The following is a 19,059-nucleotide window of genomic DNA, read 5'->3' on the forward strand; positions in this document are numbered from 1 at the left end:
CTCACTGCTGCCACCATGCAGCTGGTAGAGTCAGGTTAATCAATACGTAGCGCCTCCTGCCCAAACCGCTACGCTTTCCTAAGGCCCTGGACTGGCCATGCCACCACTTTGGCCTCCATAGCTCCTGCCCAACCTGCTATGCTGACCTTTAAGCCCTGGTCATGCTACTGTAGGCTATACGGTGCTGCGTTACTACTTGCCTATCGGGCCATGGCTCTTTAGTCGACTGGTAACGTTCTGTGCCTGTGGAATGGGGAACCAGGGTTCGCCTCCCGGGCCGAGGCTACATTTTTGGCAGCAGTGGGATTGGGTAACCTGTCCTCTACAAGTATGTTCCCGGGCGGCACAGACCTTAACCTAGTAGTCGACAGCTCCGTCAGTCTCCCTGGGGCGGAGGTCCCCCCAGTCAGTCGAGCCTAGCTCCTGGCTGGCGTGCGTGGACACGCTTCCAGGTGGGGGTGACGACTGTAGGCTATACGGTGCTGCGTTACAACTTGCCTATCAGGCCATGGCTCTTTAGTCAACTGGTAACGTACTGTGCCTGTGGAATGGGGAATCCGGGTTCGCCTCTCGGCCGAGGCTACACTACTACTTTCCCCTCTGTAGCTCCTGCCCAAGCCGCTACGCTGTCCTTAGGCCCTGTTCATGCTCCCACTTTGCTGCAATTTACCACTGTCCATTCCTCATGTGTCTGTCCATGCATTGCATGCAGCTGCCAGTGTATGACATCAGAGACACTGGGCTCACTGCTAAAATCTAAAATATCTAAAACCACATATTACACACACCCCAGGAAAGTGTTCGACATCCTCTAAACGTCATTAACATAGATCTTTTTGCAAAAAGGGTGAAGTGTCCCTTTAATACCTGGCTGCAGGCTCATTATCAATACTTATATCACCCTCTGGTGGACACATCTGATATTGCAATCTTGTTTCTTTTATTTTCTTCTTCATTGCAGTCTACTATTATGTTGCAGTTTACGTTTGTAATTTTACTCAAATCAAATGTGACTTTTATACTGTAGTATTACTACATTTTCTTAAGGAAAATATCTGAGCATTCTTCTACAACTGATTTGGAGAAAAATGGAAATTGAGGAAAGAATAAATGAATAAACTGTACATTTATTTATTTATTTATTTTAAAAAGTTGCGGTCACTTTACTCGCACAGTTCTTTACAGATATAGACTTAATTTAATTTCTATATCCTCTTCATCTTCATCATGACCCCTTCATCATCATCGTCATCATATTTATTATTTAGCGAATGCAAAGTCCTTAAGCCAAGCGGTTGCCTCCTGGTCTGCTGTATGGAGGGTGATTAATCCTCCTTCCAGTCTTTGGAGAGGACAAACTTCTATGATGTGCTCCATAGTTTGCTCCTCACCACACGCACACAGTGGGCTTGGGCTACTGCCCCATTTGTGGAGGCTGGCCACTTGTAGACACCATAGTGGTACACTTTGCACATCACTTGTAATCTGTCCTTTTGTCAACATACTGTTTGATCTGCTAAGGCAAGCATAGGGTGAGGCAGGAAGGGAAGGGGGATTCTACCCAGATCGCCTGTCTGAGTCCACAGGGAATATGACACTTGACTTAACCCTGGAGCACATTACAGTGCATTCGTGTTAAGATATAATCTTACACAATATGTGTATAGGGCCTGTGACCCTTATAAATTTATGTCCATTAGAGTGCATCAAAATTGCAATTTTAACCTCCTGATCTGTTCCTTTAATAAAATGTGCCACTTCATATAATGTTAGAACATATGCAAACTATTTTTTCAATATATGGTGATTTAGTCTTAGAGGTCCAACGCAGCATGTCAAAAGTACTTTTTTCCCCCTATTAACATAACATGTAACAAGTAAATGTGTTTACTTAAGAATAAACATTACATTTTCATTGAAAGCATCACTGAATTCTTTTTGAAAATTGAGTCTTTAGTCCTTCACTGTGTTCATGTTCAACTGGTGCTTGCAGCAGCGAAGATTGGGCTTCTCACAGATGTAATGCTCAACTGCTTGCAGCACATTCTACAGATCTTGCTCACTCTCGAGTATCAACTGTTGAGTTTGACTTGACCCCATGCTTGTCGCAGTCATTGACAATGTTGATAGAACGCACATCCACCACACTTGCCTGGAATGATGCACTGGTAGCCCAATCCTCTACATTGAGTGTAATGCTGGATCCATGTGCAGCCGGTGTATAGAGAACCAGCAGTCTGGGTTGGCAAGATCGGCCAGCCTGGTGGTCGGCAGAAGGACTGGAAACTCTGGCTTGCACCAGCAGTGCCAAAGCGCTGCTGTGGGGCTAGCATGGGAAGATCATCTGGCTTGTGATCCAAGATGGCATCCGCAAGTGCATGTCACTCATCAGCTGGCACCATATTGCTGAAGAGTGCTTCTCAGCAGTCAGGTACCAGAGGTGCCTCTCCAGTGCTTTCATGGCTGATGCAATGCCCTCGTCAACAGACTATAGGCCTCGTCAACTATAGGGGACTTCGTCCCTGAATCGCTACCCATGCCCATTAAAAAAAGAAATCACGGTGTCCATTCCCCATCTCATTTGCCTCATACTTTTCATGCCAAGTGCTTTAATCTTTTGTAAAAACTCCATTCAACTTATTTTCCATGACTGATGGTTGTTTTACGTAGAATCGTATAATTCTTTAATGCCTGTTTAGGGCTGCTCTTAATGCCTTTGTCTTCTGCCTTTCTTTGACCAACGTTAACTCCTCTCTTGGGTCACAGATCGAGGCTTTCCCTCCCGTTCTCTGCCTTCCATCACTTTCTCCCTCATCGTCTGGAATGATAATAATAATAATAATCTTTATTGTCCCGAAGGATATTCATTTTCACAGCCATGATGGCATGGCATTGTTGGTGAGGTGTTACAGGGGGAGTAGACATTGAAATTTGAAGTATGACTTCCAAAAACATAAATGATGTAATTGGCTGAAACAAATAACAAAAACCACACCCGTGTGAAGTGAGGGGCGCTCTCATCATTATACATCATCATATGAACAACTGAATTTATGTGATTGGTTGGTTACATTTACATCATATTTGGCAGACATTTGACCAATATTTCTCCTTTCAATGTCAATGGCAAATAGGAGACGTGGGGACAAAAGCTGTATATAGGAAAAGTCACACCCATGTGAAGTGAGGGGCGCTCTTATCATCGTACAACATCATGACGCAAAATAGACACTATGCCTATTGGCTCAGAAACTATGACGTAAAATTCTCCTTTCATTGTCAGTGGGAATTTAATCTGTGTATGACAAAAATAGACACTGCCTATTTGCTCAGACACAATGAAGTAAAATTCTCCTTTCATTGTCAATGGGAATTTAATGTTTGTGTAGAACAGTTTGTGAACATACACTAAAAGCTGGATATACACCACGAGTTTATATAGGCCTACTGTACATTGGTAAATGGTTATGAAATAATGTATGATAACATTGCAGTATATGTAAGAATGATTTTAACATGATTTAAAACACATTAAAACATTATTTCTACTTGATTTCATTCATCATTAAATAGTGTACCAGTAATTTAATGTGTAAAAATAATTCTTATCATTTTTAAAGTGGAATATGTATTTTTCGTGGTTTATATGAGATATTTTAAACATGTGACTTGACATGTGACGTGACATGTGTTACATTTTTGTTGTAGCCCAAGTCATTAACAACCCCTGTCTAAATGATGATATTATTACATTTTCTATATAAACATTTAAAAGTTATTTCCATATTTTTACGTGTAGGTAATCTGTGGAATGTATACATCCATGTTAACATTCATGTTTAACATACATATATGCTTTGTTAAACATTCCTAAAATATCTATAAATCAAAATCTTTCTTTTTTATAGAGACAGACAGGAAATGGAGGAGTGACATGCAGTAAAGGCCGTCGGGATCGGGAGTCACGCCCGCAGCACACTGCCAGACTTGGGCTACCGGCCAAGGTGCCTGGACCGCTGAGCCACGGCCCAGGCCCAGAGACTTGTTTTACAGGGTGGGGTTGTTAGCTCAATTTGGTTAGGGTTAGGGTCCATTTGGTTAGTCGCCTGATATAACAGAGGCTGTTGCTGCATGTGCCTTCATGTTGCCGGTGGATGGTGTGGTGAGTGGACCGTGGGTGGGCAACAAACATAACATGCCCCTTGGAGACAGATTTAAATTAGTCCATTTGGCCTGAACATCTAGTATTTGAAATCAACAATTAAATTATTATAATTTAAAGAAAGATAAATACAGCAACACGCTGAATATAAGAGTTGAATAAATGAAAAACAGTTGGAGTCTCTCATCTTGTTTGGTCCTCTTCTCCTGCGGAGATGTGTTTGCCTCGTTTGACCACAGGTTCCACTCCTGAAAATCCCCCATGCCCTCTTCTGTTTTCTCGGTCATCTTTATCTTGTTCTTCACGTCCTCCTCCACGCCCCGGTATAACGCCCTTACCTGCTTTGTCCACTTGTTCTCTTCATGAACCTCCTCCGTCTCTACTGTTTTCAGGACACTGTCCTGCATTGTCTTCGCCTTCTTCACATCCTGGTTGCTCGATCGCTCTGCACCGAGGAGCTGTTCCGCCAAAGCCTCCTTCTCTCGGATAATTTGGAACTTCTCCTCCTCCCACTTGTTCCTCTCATGCCACCTCTCCTCCTTGAGCGCCGCAATCACCTGGCAGCTCCTCTTCTCCTCGGCTTCCATCTCCTCCAGCCACTTCTGCATTTTTGTCATGTTGAACTCCTCAGTCCTCCGATCTTCCTCCATTTCCTCAATCTGCTCTTCCTGGACAAGGATCCTTTCGATCAGTTTGTCTTTCATGGCCTCCCATCCCTTCTTCTCTCTTACGAGAGCCTGGTTCATCTTCTTCAAGGCCTCGAATAACGTTCTTCTCCGCATGTAAAAGTAACCAAGCACACCTGCTAAGGCTGCCGCCGTGACAGTGCACTCTCTGACTTTATTAAACATGAACTGTTGAAACTCCTCAGAGGTCCATCGTTCCTCACGGGTGCATATCTATAAAGCAGTCAATCCGAAATTTGTTTATATACTCACTAATTAATTACGTCATGGTCACTCTGCTGGTAGTATGTGACTGTTTCTCAACATCTGTCCTGGGGACCACCAGGGGTCAGAATGGACCCTTGCGGGTCTGTAACTCTATAAGCCGCATCTGCTAAATGCCTAATTTGTACATTGTAACTTGTAAGAGTGTACAATTGTAAGCAAATCGATTGTACATTGGTGTCCCTGAGATAAACAATGGTAATTCATTCATTGGGAGATCTAAAGGTCAGAGGTGCTTTGACAAATTAATGTGAGCTTCAGTTCATGACCGTTTCCCAGGCTCACAAAGTGTTTGCGGACCGGTATAACCTAAATGGTTTATATCAACAAGGATAGGATGATTAAAATATACTGTAGGCCTATGTCTTTCAGAAATGAATTTGGACATGTGGAAAACTTTAGTTAAACAGAGTGCAGAGTGGTGACGAATCCTTGGTAGATCTTCATTCGATTGAGACAACTTTTCACCGCTGTACATGGTTGGGAAAACTTGGGATCTTGCATGTCAGTGGGACAGGACATGTCCTGTGGACCGGCACCAGTTGAGGGGAACCTTTAAAGTAAACAATAGACACAGTATTTGCAGAAATATCAGTGCTGGGACAAGTAGCAATGTACATTTATAAGCCTTCCCCCCCATGTTCACCCCCCATGTGGTCCGCGGTTCAGTCGACGGGACTCATGTTTCCCTGATGATCTTTGTCAGATTCTGAATCTTTGCTTTGGTTGACATGTCCACATGCTTGTCTCCAACTCTGACGATTATGCCACCAAGAATGGAGGGGTCACACTTTGTTTCCAGCTTGATAGTTTCACCCTTCTGAAGGAAACTCTTGAGGGCAACCTTCAGGTCAGCGAGCATGGCTTCATCCAGAGGGTGAGCGGTGGTGACAGAACAGAGCACCTCTCCACGGTGAGCACTCATCATCTTCGCAAAGGCAGCGATGACGCCGCCAGTCAATGTCAGGCGGCCATTGTCCGCCAAAACATTGATGAGGTTAATGGTGATAGGGGAGAGTTTTGCCCTGGTGAGAGCGTTACAGAACATCTGCTGTTTGACATTGCGTTTCACGTGGGGGTCCACGACGATGCCGGAAAGCTTGGGGTCCTTGATGAGGGTAGAAACTTGGGCCAATTCTCGCTCCACCTGATCCAGCTTGTTGTGCTTGCTGGCCGCAGAGTACAGAGCAGTGGCGTAGCGGCCCTCGACTCCATACACCTGGATAGGAGCTTTAACCAGCGAGGCGTGTCTGATCACCGACGAGCTGAACTGACGGACATGCTGTCCCAGTGTGTGCGCTGCCATTTTCTCCTACAGCTGTCTGTCAAAACACAGGGATTATGAGAGTTGTGTTGGACTTTATAAACACATTTCTGCTATATAGATTTGCGATTGTTTGACTGCGCTATGGTCACTACTATGTTGATTGCAAATATAATAATAGTATAAATTCAATTAATTTTGTACTGTGGTTATTGTTCAATGTATATGTCTACGAAATGGATGATATCCCTTCAAAATGGCCTAGATGAAATCGACTCTTGTTTTAAAGGCGTGGCAATGAAGGGGTTCAGCACTCATCTGAATGGGTGTATGATATGTTGTCAAATTATACCCGAATAAAACTGACATCATCAACATCACTCAAATACGGAGTTCCATACAGCTCAGGACTATTATTAGAGTATGTCGATTTGGGTGAATTTAAGATGATGATGATGTGATCAGTCTATGATGTTAGTCAATGATGTTAGTATCAGACTCCATATTTGGGCTCATTTTCAGCAACGCCCTGAAACACATAGACAGACACACGCATTAAAACCTGGGAGCTGACCAGTACAAACTCAGTCTTATATTGTTGGCCACTAAGCATCTCCACTTTAGTTTGGGGTTCAGTGCCTTGCTCAAGGGCACTTCAACGTGTTGGGTGAGTTCCCGACCCAGGTTTTTCCTGCCCGCCCGGGGAAGGCAACCTAATTCAATATTACTGTATATAGCCTACTGTAAACAGTGATTCAAACATTTTAACCCAGATATTAATTAACCGACCCTTATTTGGTTCTCATTTGACATTTGTACACCTTCAGAGTGAGGATTTTACAGTGTATAGATAGGCCTATAAGATAGGGGACACGGATGGTAAATATATACAAGTGGCTGTAAAAATATGAAATCAATATTAACACCTACACTACATGTCACAAAGGACCATTAATATTCATCAAGGCTCATTCCTACAGTATGTTAATACACGCTGATGTGACACTTTGTAAACTATGTTGAAGTGTGCATTTAAGGGTTGTTCTTCTAATCGATGCATGTCATGCGTGTGCCCCTGAAAAATATCTGGGCGGATGGATGCTGTTTGACTTTCCCAAGGGGACTTCCAGTGACGGTGAAAGAGGACAGTGAGTGGTATGCATGCCAATGACCAATGCAACACTGTTTTGTTTTATGAAGTTCGCTAGCCCCTTACCTCCTATGCCTAGCTGTGTGAATGTGAATGATAGCGATGATTTGATTGGCTGCAACCCCATAGCGATGATTTAAATGGCTGACTAAAGTACATATTGAGGATAAAAAAGTTGGGCATATGCATCAAGAGGTGGCAAGAGAGCACCGAGCGGGTGTCTCTTCCTGGTTTTTAAACAGCTGGTGGAATGACACTTGCACACGGCTCAACTTGTAGCGTCGGGAAGGGACGCATCAGTAGATTCACTAAGATGCCAAAAGCAGCATTTTGCCGCGTGGGTGGAGGTGTGGAGCTTCATCTCCATCCACCAGCTGTTTAAAAACCAGGAAGAGACGCCTGCCGCTCGCGGCTTTTGGTATCTTCGTGACTCCACTGTGTGGAATGGAACTACCCAAAGTGTTTCCGTTTTTTTTGCTGATGCTACAAGTTGAAGCCACGCGTGAGCATCATTTCTATCCACCAGCTGTTTAAAATCCCGGAAGAGACACCTGCTCTAGGCATTTTTTGACCGAAGATATGTGCTTGCGCCCAGAAAAGTGAAGACGGAAATTGCGATTGGTCAGAATGAGATGATGTATGATGATAAGAGCGCACCTCACTTTTACTTCACACGGATGTGATTTATTTTAGACTCGAGCAGTGCACTAATTAAGCGTGACATCACATCATGTGGCAGCCAGCAGTTTAAACAAACTTTACTCTGCTGCGTGTCTGTCATCCCCATCTCTCTCTCTCCCCATTTCCTGTCAGCCTACTGTCCTTAGTGTCCTACTGTCTGTCTGTCTGTCTGTCTGTCTGTCTGTCTGTCTGTCTGTCTGTCTGTCTGTCTGTCTGTCTGTCTATCTATCTATCTATCACACCGACACGTGATAGGCTAGCCAATATTGACTCTCTACTACTCTACTGTCACATTTACATTTACACCACAGACTGGACCACAGTAGGTCAGGAGGATATCCCGGTGTGAACCCGCACCGCCCACAACCTGACGTCATCGCTACGTCAGCCGGTGCCAACGTGGAACGTCGACGTACCACACACACACACACACACACACACACTGGAGACACTCGCGAGACACCAGGAAGTAAACCCAACTGTCACACACACAGAGCACAGCAGTAACCTGTGTGTTACTCTTTTATTTTATTCTCTTTTATCATATTTACTTACTGCTGTTATTAAAGTGTCCCATTATTATTAACGCTAACCTCACCGCTTCAGCACCGAGGAGCGACGCCTGACGGCTGCGTCCATTCAACACTGAAGGTAGAAATCAACACTTTTCACTACATTCATGTTAACAACAACAACAACAACAACAACAAAACTACTACTGCTACTACTATACTACTACCACTAGTACTACTACTACTACTACTACTAGGCTACTACTACTACTAATTATTGTTATTATTATTATAAGTCAGCTGTTTTGGTCACATTGTAGTGAAATTGTCAGTATTCATTTAACCATACATAACTCCCAGACCTTTTTCGGGTCCATTTACATTTGTAACACTTTGGGAGTTCAACTGATTTTTACTGTAGACCTAATAGAGCATCTAATAAGTAGGCTATACACAATTACACATGCAGGCTTTGACATTCCAATAGATTCAGTAGGTTATAATCAGCCTTGATATGTTGCGTTTGACATGCATAATTGCATATGGAATGGATGTTAAAGTAGCAAGCCGTCTTATCTGGGATTCGAACCGGTGACCACAGGTCTCATCATCCAATACCCACTTGTTCAAAGGGGGAGATATTGAGCTTCTAAGCTTTAGGCAGGGCTACTTAACCAGTAGCTGTAGCTGTATGGATCCATTTGGTTTCATTTCCCCCCCTCAAGAGTTTTAGAAGGTCCATTTGATTACCAACTCTCCATCATTTAGCTGACCACTGGTTGAGAACCCGAAATACTAGCAGAGCTATAGTACCCTCGGGGCGGACAACTAAGTATATAGAGTTTACATTCTTGAGTTGGAATGAAAATAGCCTTGTTCTATGAGGATTGTACACTGATTCTGCACCAATAACTATGCAAAGATGCACAGAAGGCTGCTTTCTTAAGCAAATAACACGTTAAAGCATATTATATTATAATAATAATGTAATATTCCACAGGTGCTTGGTGCATTCCAGGGTGGGACAAAAATTATTTCATTAATTAATTAGATTAATTGCATAATTACAATAGGCATAAATGAGGCAACAAAATGGCTATCCATTGATATACTGATTTATATCTAAAAACAGATGTCTAAAAAAGGGTTAGTCCTGGCGTGAGTGACAGGCATTATGATGAATGAATACAATACAGTAGCCTAATAATGTAAATGAATGTAGTCTATCTGATGTGAGCCCCCACTCTGAGTTAAATGAACACTGGCTTTTGGCCATGTAGATTATTGGGGTCCCAGTCCAGAGAAACCCACCTCATGGCTTATGGCTGACCTCTGTGTTTTATGCTGCAAGCTGTACCATATTATTTGCTTTTAACTGTGCTATTGTACTAACTGTTTTTAACTTGTTGTACGGTAACCTTGAGTGCCCTGAAAGGCGCCTTATAAATAAAATGTATTATTATTATTATTATTATTTAAACTATTTAATTTGGGGTCCTTAAAATTGAAATAGTTGAGAATCACTGCATTAAACTGTAGACTATGGTTAGTTCACAGAATATACAATAACATAGCCTAGAATTAATCTTTTCTGCATGCAGTGCTGCATGGGTTGGGTTGTACTCATGGGTCTGTACTCAGACAGGGGTTAATGGGTCATACTCAGACAGACGTGTGTGCGTGCATAAGACCTGGCCCGATAAGAGATGTCACACCTCTCCTTCCATGGCTCTATGCTACACTAATGGCACAGAGCCTTCATTAGTATCATTTGTAAGAACTGTGGAGGAGGAAGAGGGGCAATTTCATACCAACATGGCTGCTGTGATAGAGCCTCCATAATCTCAAAGTCTTGTCGTATGGTGTCATGTCCCCCACCCTAAGGGTTCAGTGGTAACACGATTATGTTCAGTGAAATTCCACCTGTGAAATCTGATGAGAAAAACAATGGATGACCTGGAGGTCCACTCCAGACAGGCAGACCATCCATCTTTTATTATCATCGTCACTCTCATGTGGAAACCTTGTATCTCCACATTTCATCTTTTTTTCAGGTGAAACCTGACTAGTGACTACTCATGAAATGTAGATAGTAGGTTGTGACCCACAAACATATACATGTTACTACTAAAATTATAATCACAAAAGACTAAAGACCTGGAGGCGTGATCAAATTCAATGCCATTTGGATTTTGGCTATTCTGAGTGGCCAAAGAGCATTGATCGTGCCTCCAGGTCTTTAGTTTGCTCAAGTTAGGTAATAAGACCTGGTACTTAAGACACGCAAAATACAGCCCTGTGTCTCATTGGTGGGCTGTGGACAGTTCAGAAAGTTCAGAAACCTGCCTACCAATGGAATTTGCTTCCAAACTCAAACTCCTCACAGAATGTATTGACAGAAAGTACGGTTGATTTTTTATAAAACAAAGCTAGACTTACTTGACAGATGCAAAGAAATCCAAGCTTTGCGTACTGCGGCAATCTTGGTGAGTTTAACGTTGTTTAATACAATCAGATGGTTGCAACTCTAGATGCCAGCATTATATAATTCTGAGTTGCTTGTGGCTACCATACTGCAGCACATACATAACCACAAACTTAAAGCCCTGTTATCATGTTTAATAATAATAATAATAAAACTTTATTTGTATAGCACCTTTCATGACATGAAATGCAGCTCAAAGTGCTTTACAGAGAAATGGAGGATAAAAGAAAAGCAAGGCAACAACATTAAAAACAAGCAGTAATGCAATACAGTGAGGACATGAATAACAAAAATAAAAAAATAAAAGATCAATTAAAAGCAATGTTGTAGAAGTGGGTCTTGAGCTGAGCTTTAAAAATGTCTACAGAGGCTGCCTGACGAAGGTACAGTGGGAGCTTGTTCCATGCCGACGGCCCGTAGAAGCAAAAAGCTGCTTCCCCGTATTTTTTAGTTGCCATTTTTTTTGGCAAAGCGAGTTTGTGTAATGATGATGTGTCACTATAGAGTCCGATATGACAGTGACACATTGTAAGCTTGTAGATCTGTCATTTGTGAAAATGTTTGTGAAAAAGGGCTCTATATGTTAAATACAGTTACTTGTTTTGTGAATAATTACAGTTAGATGTTGTTTTCGGATACTAATGTATCATATTATACCTATTTCTTAGTTTATTTGTTGAAATGTCAAATGTTCGACTCCAAATTAATAGAAACTTTAATCAAATCTGTTTTTCAAACTGGGATTCATATTGAAGATAGATTATTTAGTAATATTTAATTTATAAATAGTATTATTAATATTATTATTAATCCTTACTGTCTTGTTTCCATTCTGATCCTATGTATTCAATTCATGAACATAACATGAAAAATAACAAAATAATCACAAAATGCTGTATGTACACTGTACAGTTTGTACACACACAGTGGAAGAAAACATAAGAGGGGTGTAAAGACTAAAGAGGGGGGTGGGTGATCTCTGTGGTATTTTGTAGTATAATGAAGAAACTAGACCTTCAGGCTTTACATCATGTTTCATGATACCAATCAAGTCACGTGTATTTGTCACCAAGTTCTTGCATCGCTTTGCTGAAATTCTCTCTCCACTACGCTACTTCTGAACACATTACCTCATTAATGGGGCGTGGGATGGAGGCTCCGCCTGTGGTACTGTTGAGGTGTTATGGAAGCCCAGGTTTGCTCGTCTGTGTGGATTAGTCTGGTGTCTCTCATACTCTTGTCAACACAACAGATTCTCTGTGGGGTTCAGGTCAGGCCAGTTGGCTGGTCAGTCAAGCACAGTAATACCATGGTCAGTACACCAGTTACTAGTAGTGTGTGCTCTGTGGGCAGGTGCCAAGTGCTGCTGGAAATGGAAATCAGCATCTCCATAAAGCTTGTCAACGTATGGAACCACAAAGTGTGCTGTACAATCTCCTGGTAGTTGGCTGTGTTGACTTGATAAAACATATCGACACCAGCAGATTAATCATGGATTTGCACACACATTCACCATGAAGATCTGCTATGTTGTTCACCAAATACTTTCCTGTTTTACATGAATGTTTACAATGCCATGTCCAGAATAGGGCCTTTAGGGACCCAGTGTCACCTTGCTTAATATTTATTGTCTCACCAGATTATGGTGGGCCCCACACTAGCTACTAGTGCTACTAGCTACTAGCTTTTTTGGACGTCTTTCCCAATGTTTAAATCAGTGCTTCTCAAACATTTTCATGTCAAGAAAATATTAAGTAATTGTCGTGTGTGTGCGTGCATCAGATGATGGTGGACCCCACACTGGCTGAGATGGGCAGGAACCTGGACCAGGCTATGAGGATCCTGGGAGATGGACAGAGGTGAGACATACAGAAGCAGACAAAAGCTCCCCACACTTCACACAAGTCTGATTTCTACCTACTACACGGCTTGGTCGAATGCTTGATTCTGATTGGTCAATCATTATATTTATATTCAACTGTATTCTGTATTATATTCAATAATGACGTCTGTCTGTCTGTGCCCCCCCCCCCCCCCCTCTCTCTCTCTCAGTGAGCCAGAGGTGGGGACAGGGAGACATAAAAGAACCAGCATCCCTGGACCTCTGCAGGGGAGGTAAGACTCCTCTCATTGCTAATCAACCCTAATCAATAGTGATGTCGTACCTAGGCTCTGGGTATAGTCGCTCTCAAACACTTCCATGTCGAGGACCCCCAAAATGATTACAATAATATATTAGCCTATCGAAAGTAGCCTATTTTCAAGCTAGGCTATATTCGAGCTTGTAAATCCATAGAAATGGATCCCTGTCCCAAAAAGGGTTTGACTTTTGTTTGGAAACCACTGCTTCAGAGGATAAAATATGACCTCTGATATGCGTCAGTTATATATTGTTTAAGTTCAGCTGAATGCTGTTTGTATAAGAACCTGCAATTATAATTTTATTACAAAACTGTTTTCATGACCACAAATGAACACATTGAGGACATTACATTTTCGTCTATTTTTAATTTTCTTCAAAACACACCTTTTGCTCATCCGACAGATTTTATCCAAATATCACAAAAATCAGTACACATGATCTCTGGACCTATCCGATTAAAACAACACTGGCAGAAGTTTGATAGTCTGTATCGTTCAGTCGTAATCGTCTTCCGAAGTTAGTGGGACGGGGCTATTTTACAAAAAATGCAACATATCACGAGTGGAATGTCCAATCCACCCCACATTTGAATCACATGTCGAGGGTGGTTTAATCAACAGAACCAAAAGCAATTCCCATCCATAGGGGTGCTCTTTGTTGAAAAAATAAAATAAAAAAAGTTTGGGGTCACAGGGGTGATGTGACATCGTAATTAGTGGGATGGGCCTATATTATCGATTGAGGCAACCACACTTTGCAATCTTCCCAGAAATGATCTTTCTAGTTGCTTATGAAGACAATAATAGATCACCGTGAGAGTAACGTTATTGCATTGGACGCATTGAAGAGAAAGAGCGAAAATAACATCTATAAGCTAACAACTCGCCAGTGGGTGCCATATTTTGCGACACGTTGTGAGCTTGTAGATCGGCTATTTTCAATTCAATTCAATTTTATTATAGTGTCAAATCACAACAAGTTGTCTCAAGACACTTTACAACCAACAAAGATCCACCCAGAGCAAGCAATATTGCGACAATGGTAACGAAAAACCCCCCTTTAGGAAGGAACGTCAGGCAGAACCCGACTCTAGGGTGGGCGGCCATCTGCCTCGACCGTGTCGGGGGGGGGGGGGGGGGGGGGGGTAGAGGGAGAGAGAGAGAGATAGACAGAGAGAGAAAAAGACAGAGAATAGGCAGGTGGGCTCCGTGGAGGGGTCTGGTCCACATCTGGTCCAGGTCGAGCTCTGTGAGGCCGGGTCCAGGTCACACTTCTGGTGGGCTCCATGAAGAGGCCTGATCCACGGTCACACTCGGCAGTCAGTTGGGGGTTAATATTAGAGGTCCACAGAACTGCGACGGGGAGGACGAAAAGAGACTCCGGGGAGAGATTCCCCGGATGTTGGATTAGTGGCAGGCCTTACTGGAGCCTATATAGTGTATATTACAAGTACTGCTGGGAGACAAACCCACACAACAATGTACGACCATGGTATCGAGCTAGACCCGGAGACAAGTCTGGCCATAGGCTTTGTCGTAGAGAAAGGTTTTCACTTAATTATTTTCTTTTCTTTTTGAACATTTCTGATTATTTAGGAAATGTTTACTTACTTACTTACTTACTTACTTACTTACCTTGCCTATAATGACATGCCCAAAACCGGAAGGCCAGAGTGGATGTGCTAGACATGCTATCTGAAAGTAGCTGGAGTTTATGTGTTGTTTATGTTGTTTTGCAGTGGGCAGGACGTAGCCAGCATCCTGCAGCTGGTACACAACCTCATACATGACGAAGATGATGAAGACGAGGACACACCCGTCCATGTGTACGTTTTACACTAACATTCCACACTAGTTCTCTGTCAGCACTGTTTGTCGAACCTCTTTGTGTCAAAACGAAGTGCAAGGCCACATCACAAATCACATGCTACATCAGTGGTTCCCAAATTATTTCGGGGCGTCCCCACAGATGATTAGCTTAAAGGACAAGTCCGGACTAAAATAACATATAGGTGTTTCTTTCCTACTTATATTGATCCCAAATGACTGGCCATGGGGTCTATTTAGCAGAGTTGCCCCTGACACCTATAGTTTCCCCACCAGTCCCCACATGTCTTATGAGCACAGAACTCAAGTAAATGTACTCAGTCCACCACTGGTTACTTTTTTCATCATCTTCCGTCTGTGTGCGTGCGCATACATGCATGTGTGTTCTGCAGGCCGCAGCATGCGGGTGAACAGGGTCACATGGCGTTGCTGGGTCACAGCCTGGCAGCGTACATGTGTGTCATGGACAGAGAGCGGCTCAGGAAACTCACCACGCGTGTCATGTCTGACACAACGCTATGGCTCTGCAGACTGTTCAGGTAGGTAGGGGTGTGTGTGTGTGTGTGTGTGTGTGTGTGTCAGCTCATTGTTTTCATATTTGGCAGTTTGGGCCATGTCCACAGGTTGGTGGTCAGAGGCTTGAGGATTATGGGGTTGTCCAAGTGTAAGGCAAAGCAGCTTGCGGCATACTGTTCAATCTCCTCAGGCAGTCGGTCTATTTGGAGGAGAAGGTGCTTTTTGTACTCGTGATTTTTTCCCAGGTGTTGGTAATATGACAGACTGAAGTGCTGACTGTGAATACGTTTATGTGCATGTGTTGCCTACTTGCCTATATTCTGTACATTTAGGGCTTGTTTAGATTCAAGCACAGAGACGCATGATGTTTTGCGTGTGTGGGATATCAGAAGCAACTGAAAACTACGCAAGACATGGCCAAAGCATTTCCGGGCCAAAAACGTTGAGAACCCCTACTGTACTGTACTGTACTGTACTGTACTGTACTGTACTGTACTGTACTGTACTGTACTGTACTGTACTGTACTGTACTGTACTGTACTGTACTGTACTGTACTGTACTGTACTGTACTGTACTGGTACTGTACTGTACTGTACTGTACTGTACTGTACTGTGATACTTGCTTCACATGTTACATACCGAAAGACACAGCCACAGATTGTACAACTAATAAGAAGTGATGAATTTACAATTTACTTATCTTATTACTTCCGTGACATTGGATGTTCATATCATATCATCCCGTCCCTAATTCCAGGTATGAGAACGGTTCGGCGTACGTCCATGAGGATGACCGGGAAGGCCTGGTGAAGGTGTGCCGTCTCGTCATCAACGCTCGCTATGAAGACTATGCCACTGACGGCTACAACGCCCTGAAGACCTCACAGCCTGTCATCTACCAGAGCGCCACCTGCAGGCCTGGCCTGGGACAGCACCTCTGTAGCCAGGTACATGCTGTTGCTGTACACTTTGACTGACACACCCATGCAAACGCACGCACGCACGCACGCACGCACGCACGCACGCACGCACGCACGCACGCACGCACGCACGCACGCACGCACGCACGCACGCACGCACACACACACACACACACACACACACACACACACACACACACACACACACACTCAGTAATGGGACCCATTTGTTCTTTCTGTAGATGTTGGACGGTATTTGCATCCACACAAACGTGTTTGTTTGTTGTGTGATGTGACGTTGTGATGTTTGTCTCCTCAGCTTGGCCTGCCTCTCTCCAGTCTATGCACGGTTCCATGTAACACCATGTTTGGATCTCATCACCAAATGGTACCAACACCCATGATTGTAATTTACCCATTATCTAAATCAGGCGTCTTCAAATGTTTTACAGACCAAGGACCGCTTAGCTGAGAGAGATATGAAAAAAATGTTCATAGATTTCATAGATAACTTCATAGACTTGTTTGACAGCACTATCATCAGTGTTTGTTGACACCACCAACCACTTAAAGCCTCTGTGTAAACACTTGACACATACGGTATACCTGAACACTTGTTATGTTGGCATTGAGCTATTTTGGTGTGTTCTAATGGCAGGACGTGGCGTTGTTGGACAAACTGATCAAAGAGGATGTTGAAGCGGGGAAATGTCCACTGCTGTTGTTGGCTAACGCAGGTCAGTGTAAACTCCATTGGCCGTTTTAGCATTGTTGCCTTTTATGCAAAATTACAAAGTGATGTAACAAATAAACAAGTTAAATGTTTTTTCGTGTGGTTCTCTCCTGATTTTGGACATAAGAGACAGGGAGACCGCTGTTACTGAACAAACACTCTATCTATAGCAATGATTTTTATCTCAATATAGAGCGCAAACATTAGGACCCTGATTGATGTCCTATCGTATTTTGTATTGTATGTATTTTGCGTCATACCCCCATATGAAAACAATTTGTTTCAGGGGGCCTGGAAACTGGTTAAATGGATAGTGATGCTATATTAGCTATTAATATTCTCCCCCCACACACACACACACACACACACACACACACACACCCCCAGACCACACTTTGAGAACCACTGGACTTCATTGTCCATTGGATATAAGAAATGTACTTATTTAGTATACTATTCGTATGGTCCCTAACTATGTGTGCTTGTTCCTCAGGTACCCCCGCTGCAGGTCACACCGATAAACTGTCTCGTCTGAAGGAGTTATGTGAACAATACAACATGTGGCTGCATGTGGAGGGGTACAGTATGAAACCTCTAGTATTATGTTATGTGAACAATACAACATGTGGCTGCATGTGGAGGGGTACAGTATGAAACCTCTAGTATTATGTTATGTGAACAATACAACATGTGGCTGCATGTGGAGGGGTACAGTATGAAACCTCTAGTATTATGTTATGTGAACAATACAACATGTGGCTGCATGTGGAGGGGTACAGTATGAAACCTCTAGTATTATGTTATGTGAACAATACAACATGTGGCTGCATGTGGAGGGGTACAGTATGAAACCTCTAGTATTATGTTATGTGAACAATACAACATGTGGCTGCATGTGGAGGGGTACAGTATGAAACCTCTAGTATTATGTTATGTGAACAATACAACATGTGGCTGCATGTGGAGGGGTACAGTATGAAACCTCTAGCATTTGCTCTATGAAACCTAATATTTATATAAACCTCTAGGATTATATATATAACCCCTGGTATGTATTTATATATGAAACATCTAGTATTTTGTTTTTAAATACTCTGTGTAACAGTAAAACATGTGGCTGCATGTGGAGCGGATACTGTATGATGTTTTGACCCTTATTTGGTACAAGAGTGCAACATTTGCTAATCGATTTCAAAGTATTTGTATCGACCACCTGATGTCTTAAGTCTAGGGATGGAGCTCGATAATCGTTCCCTTTAAAGTTATGTCGTCATTTAGTGCCCTTTAAAGTCTGTAGACTTGGCTGGCAAACAATGTATGTCATAGGTGCACTATCTAAACAAGCATTAAAGTCCATAGACTTGGCTGGCTCTAAAGTGCTCTCTAAAGTACTCTAAAGAAACATTGTAATATCATCAAAGTCCATAGACTTGGCTGGCTCCAAAGTGCTCTCTAAAGTACTCTAAAGAAACATTGTAATATCATCAAAGTCCATAGACTTGGCTCCAAACGATTTACGTCATAAGTGCTCTAGTCTAAACAAACACAATTAGGACTTAACACATGCCTTCCCGTTACTGGGGCGGGATCGTGAGGCTAGAAGAAGAGACCACTTCCACCCGACCTGGAAGTGATAGCACTCCATATTTAAGCCAAATCCTCATTCTAGGCTGTGTATCAACGCGCAATGGATTAACATCAGCATCAAAACATATT

The 19,059-nt window shown here is 42.8% G+C and overlaps 2 protein-coding genes across 4 annotated transcripts in view; one reads left to right on the top strand and one right to left on the bottom strand.

The window, feature by feature from the left end:
* Positions 1 to 5,791: 5,791 nt before the first annotated feature.
* LOC308324841 (ATP synthase subunit O, mitochondrial-like) lies at positions 5,792 to 6,418 on the bottom strand (the record flags this gene model as incomplete). The annotated part of the gene is made up of 1 exon (XM_080777152.1): positions 5,792 to 6,418. One exon carries the CDS (start codon positions 6,416 to 6,418, stop codon positions 5,792 to 5,794), a length of 627 nt encoding a protein of 208 aa, XP_080633278.1.
* Positions 6,419 to 8,656: 2,238 nt separating this feature from the next.
* Positions 8,657 to 19,059, top strand: part of pdxdc1 (pyridoxal-dependent decarboxylase domain containing 1) — a 29,346-nt gene continuing 18,943 nt past the window's right edge. For 2 of the 3 annotated variants that reach the window (XR_013964884.1, XM_080776046.1), the window contains exons 1-9: positions 8,657 to 8,858; positions 12,987 to 13,063; positions 13,257 to 13,319; positions 15,086 to 15,172; positions 15,566 to 15,712; positions 16,448 to 16,637; positions 16,930 to 16,998; positions 17,269 to 17,347; positions 17,837 to 17,921. Coding sequence is in view for 2 of the 3 variants with exons in the window: in XM_080776046.1 (XP_080632172.1) it covers positions 12,987 to 13,063; positions 13,257 to 13,319; positions 15,086 to 15,172; positions 15,566 to 15,712; positions 16,448 to 16,637; positions 16,930 to 16,998; positions 17,269 to 17,347; positions 17,837 to 17,921 (797 nt within the window). In the remaining variant the exon portion in view is untranslated. The remainder of the gene's footprint in view (positions 8,859 to 12,986; positions 13,064 to 13,256; positions 13,320 to 15,085; positions 15,173 to 15,565; positions 15,713 to 16,447; positions 16,638 to 16,929; positions 16,999 to 17,268; positions 17,348 to 17,836; positions 17,922 to 19,059) is intronic. The other variant, XM_080776047.1, reaches the window with a different exon arrangement.

The sequence above is a fragment of the Protomyctophum bolini genome (genome assembly GCF_963924005.1).
Source record: "Protomyctophum bolini genome assembly, chromosome: 11".
Taxonomy (NCBI): Eukaryota; Metazoa; Chordata; class Actinopteri; order Myctophiformes; family Myctophidae; genus Protomyctophum; species Protomyctophum bolini.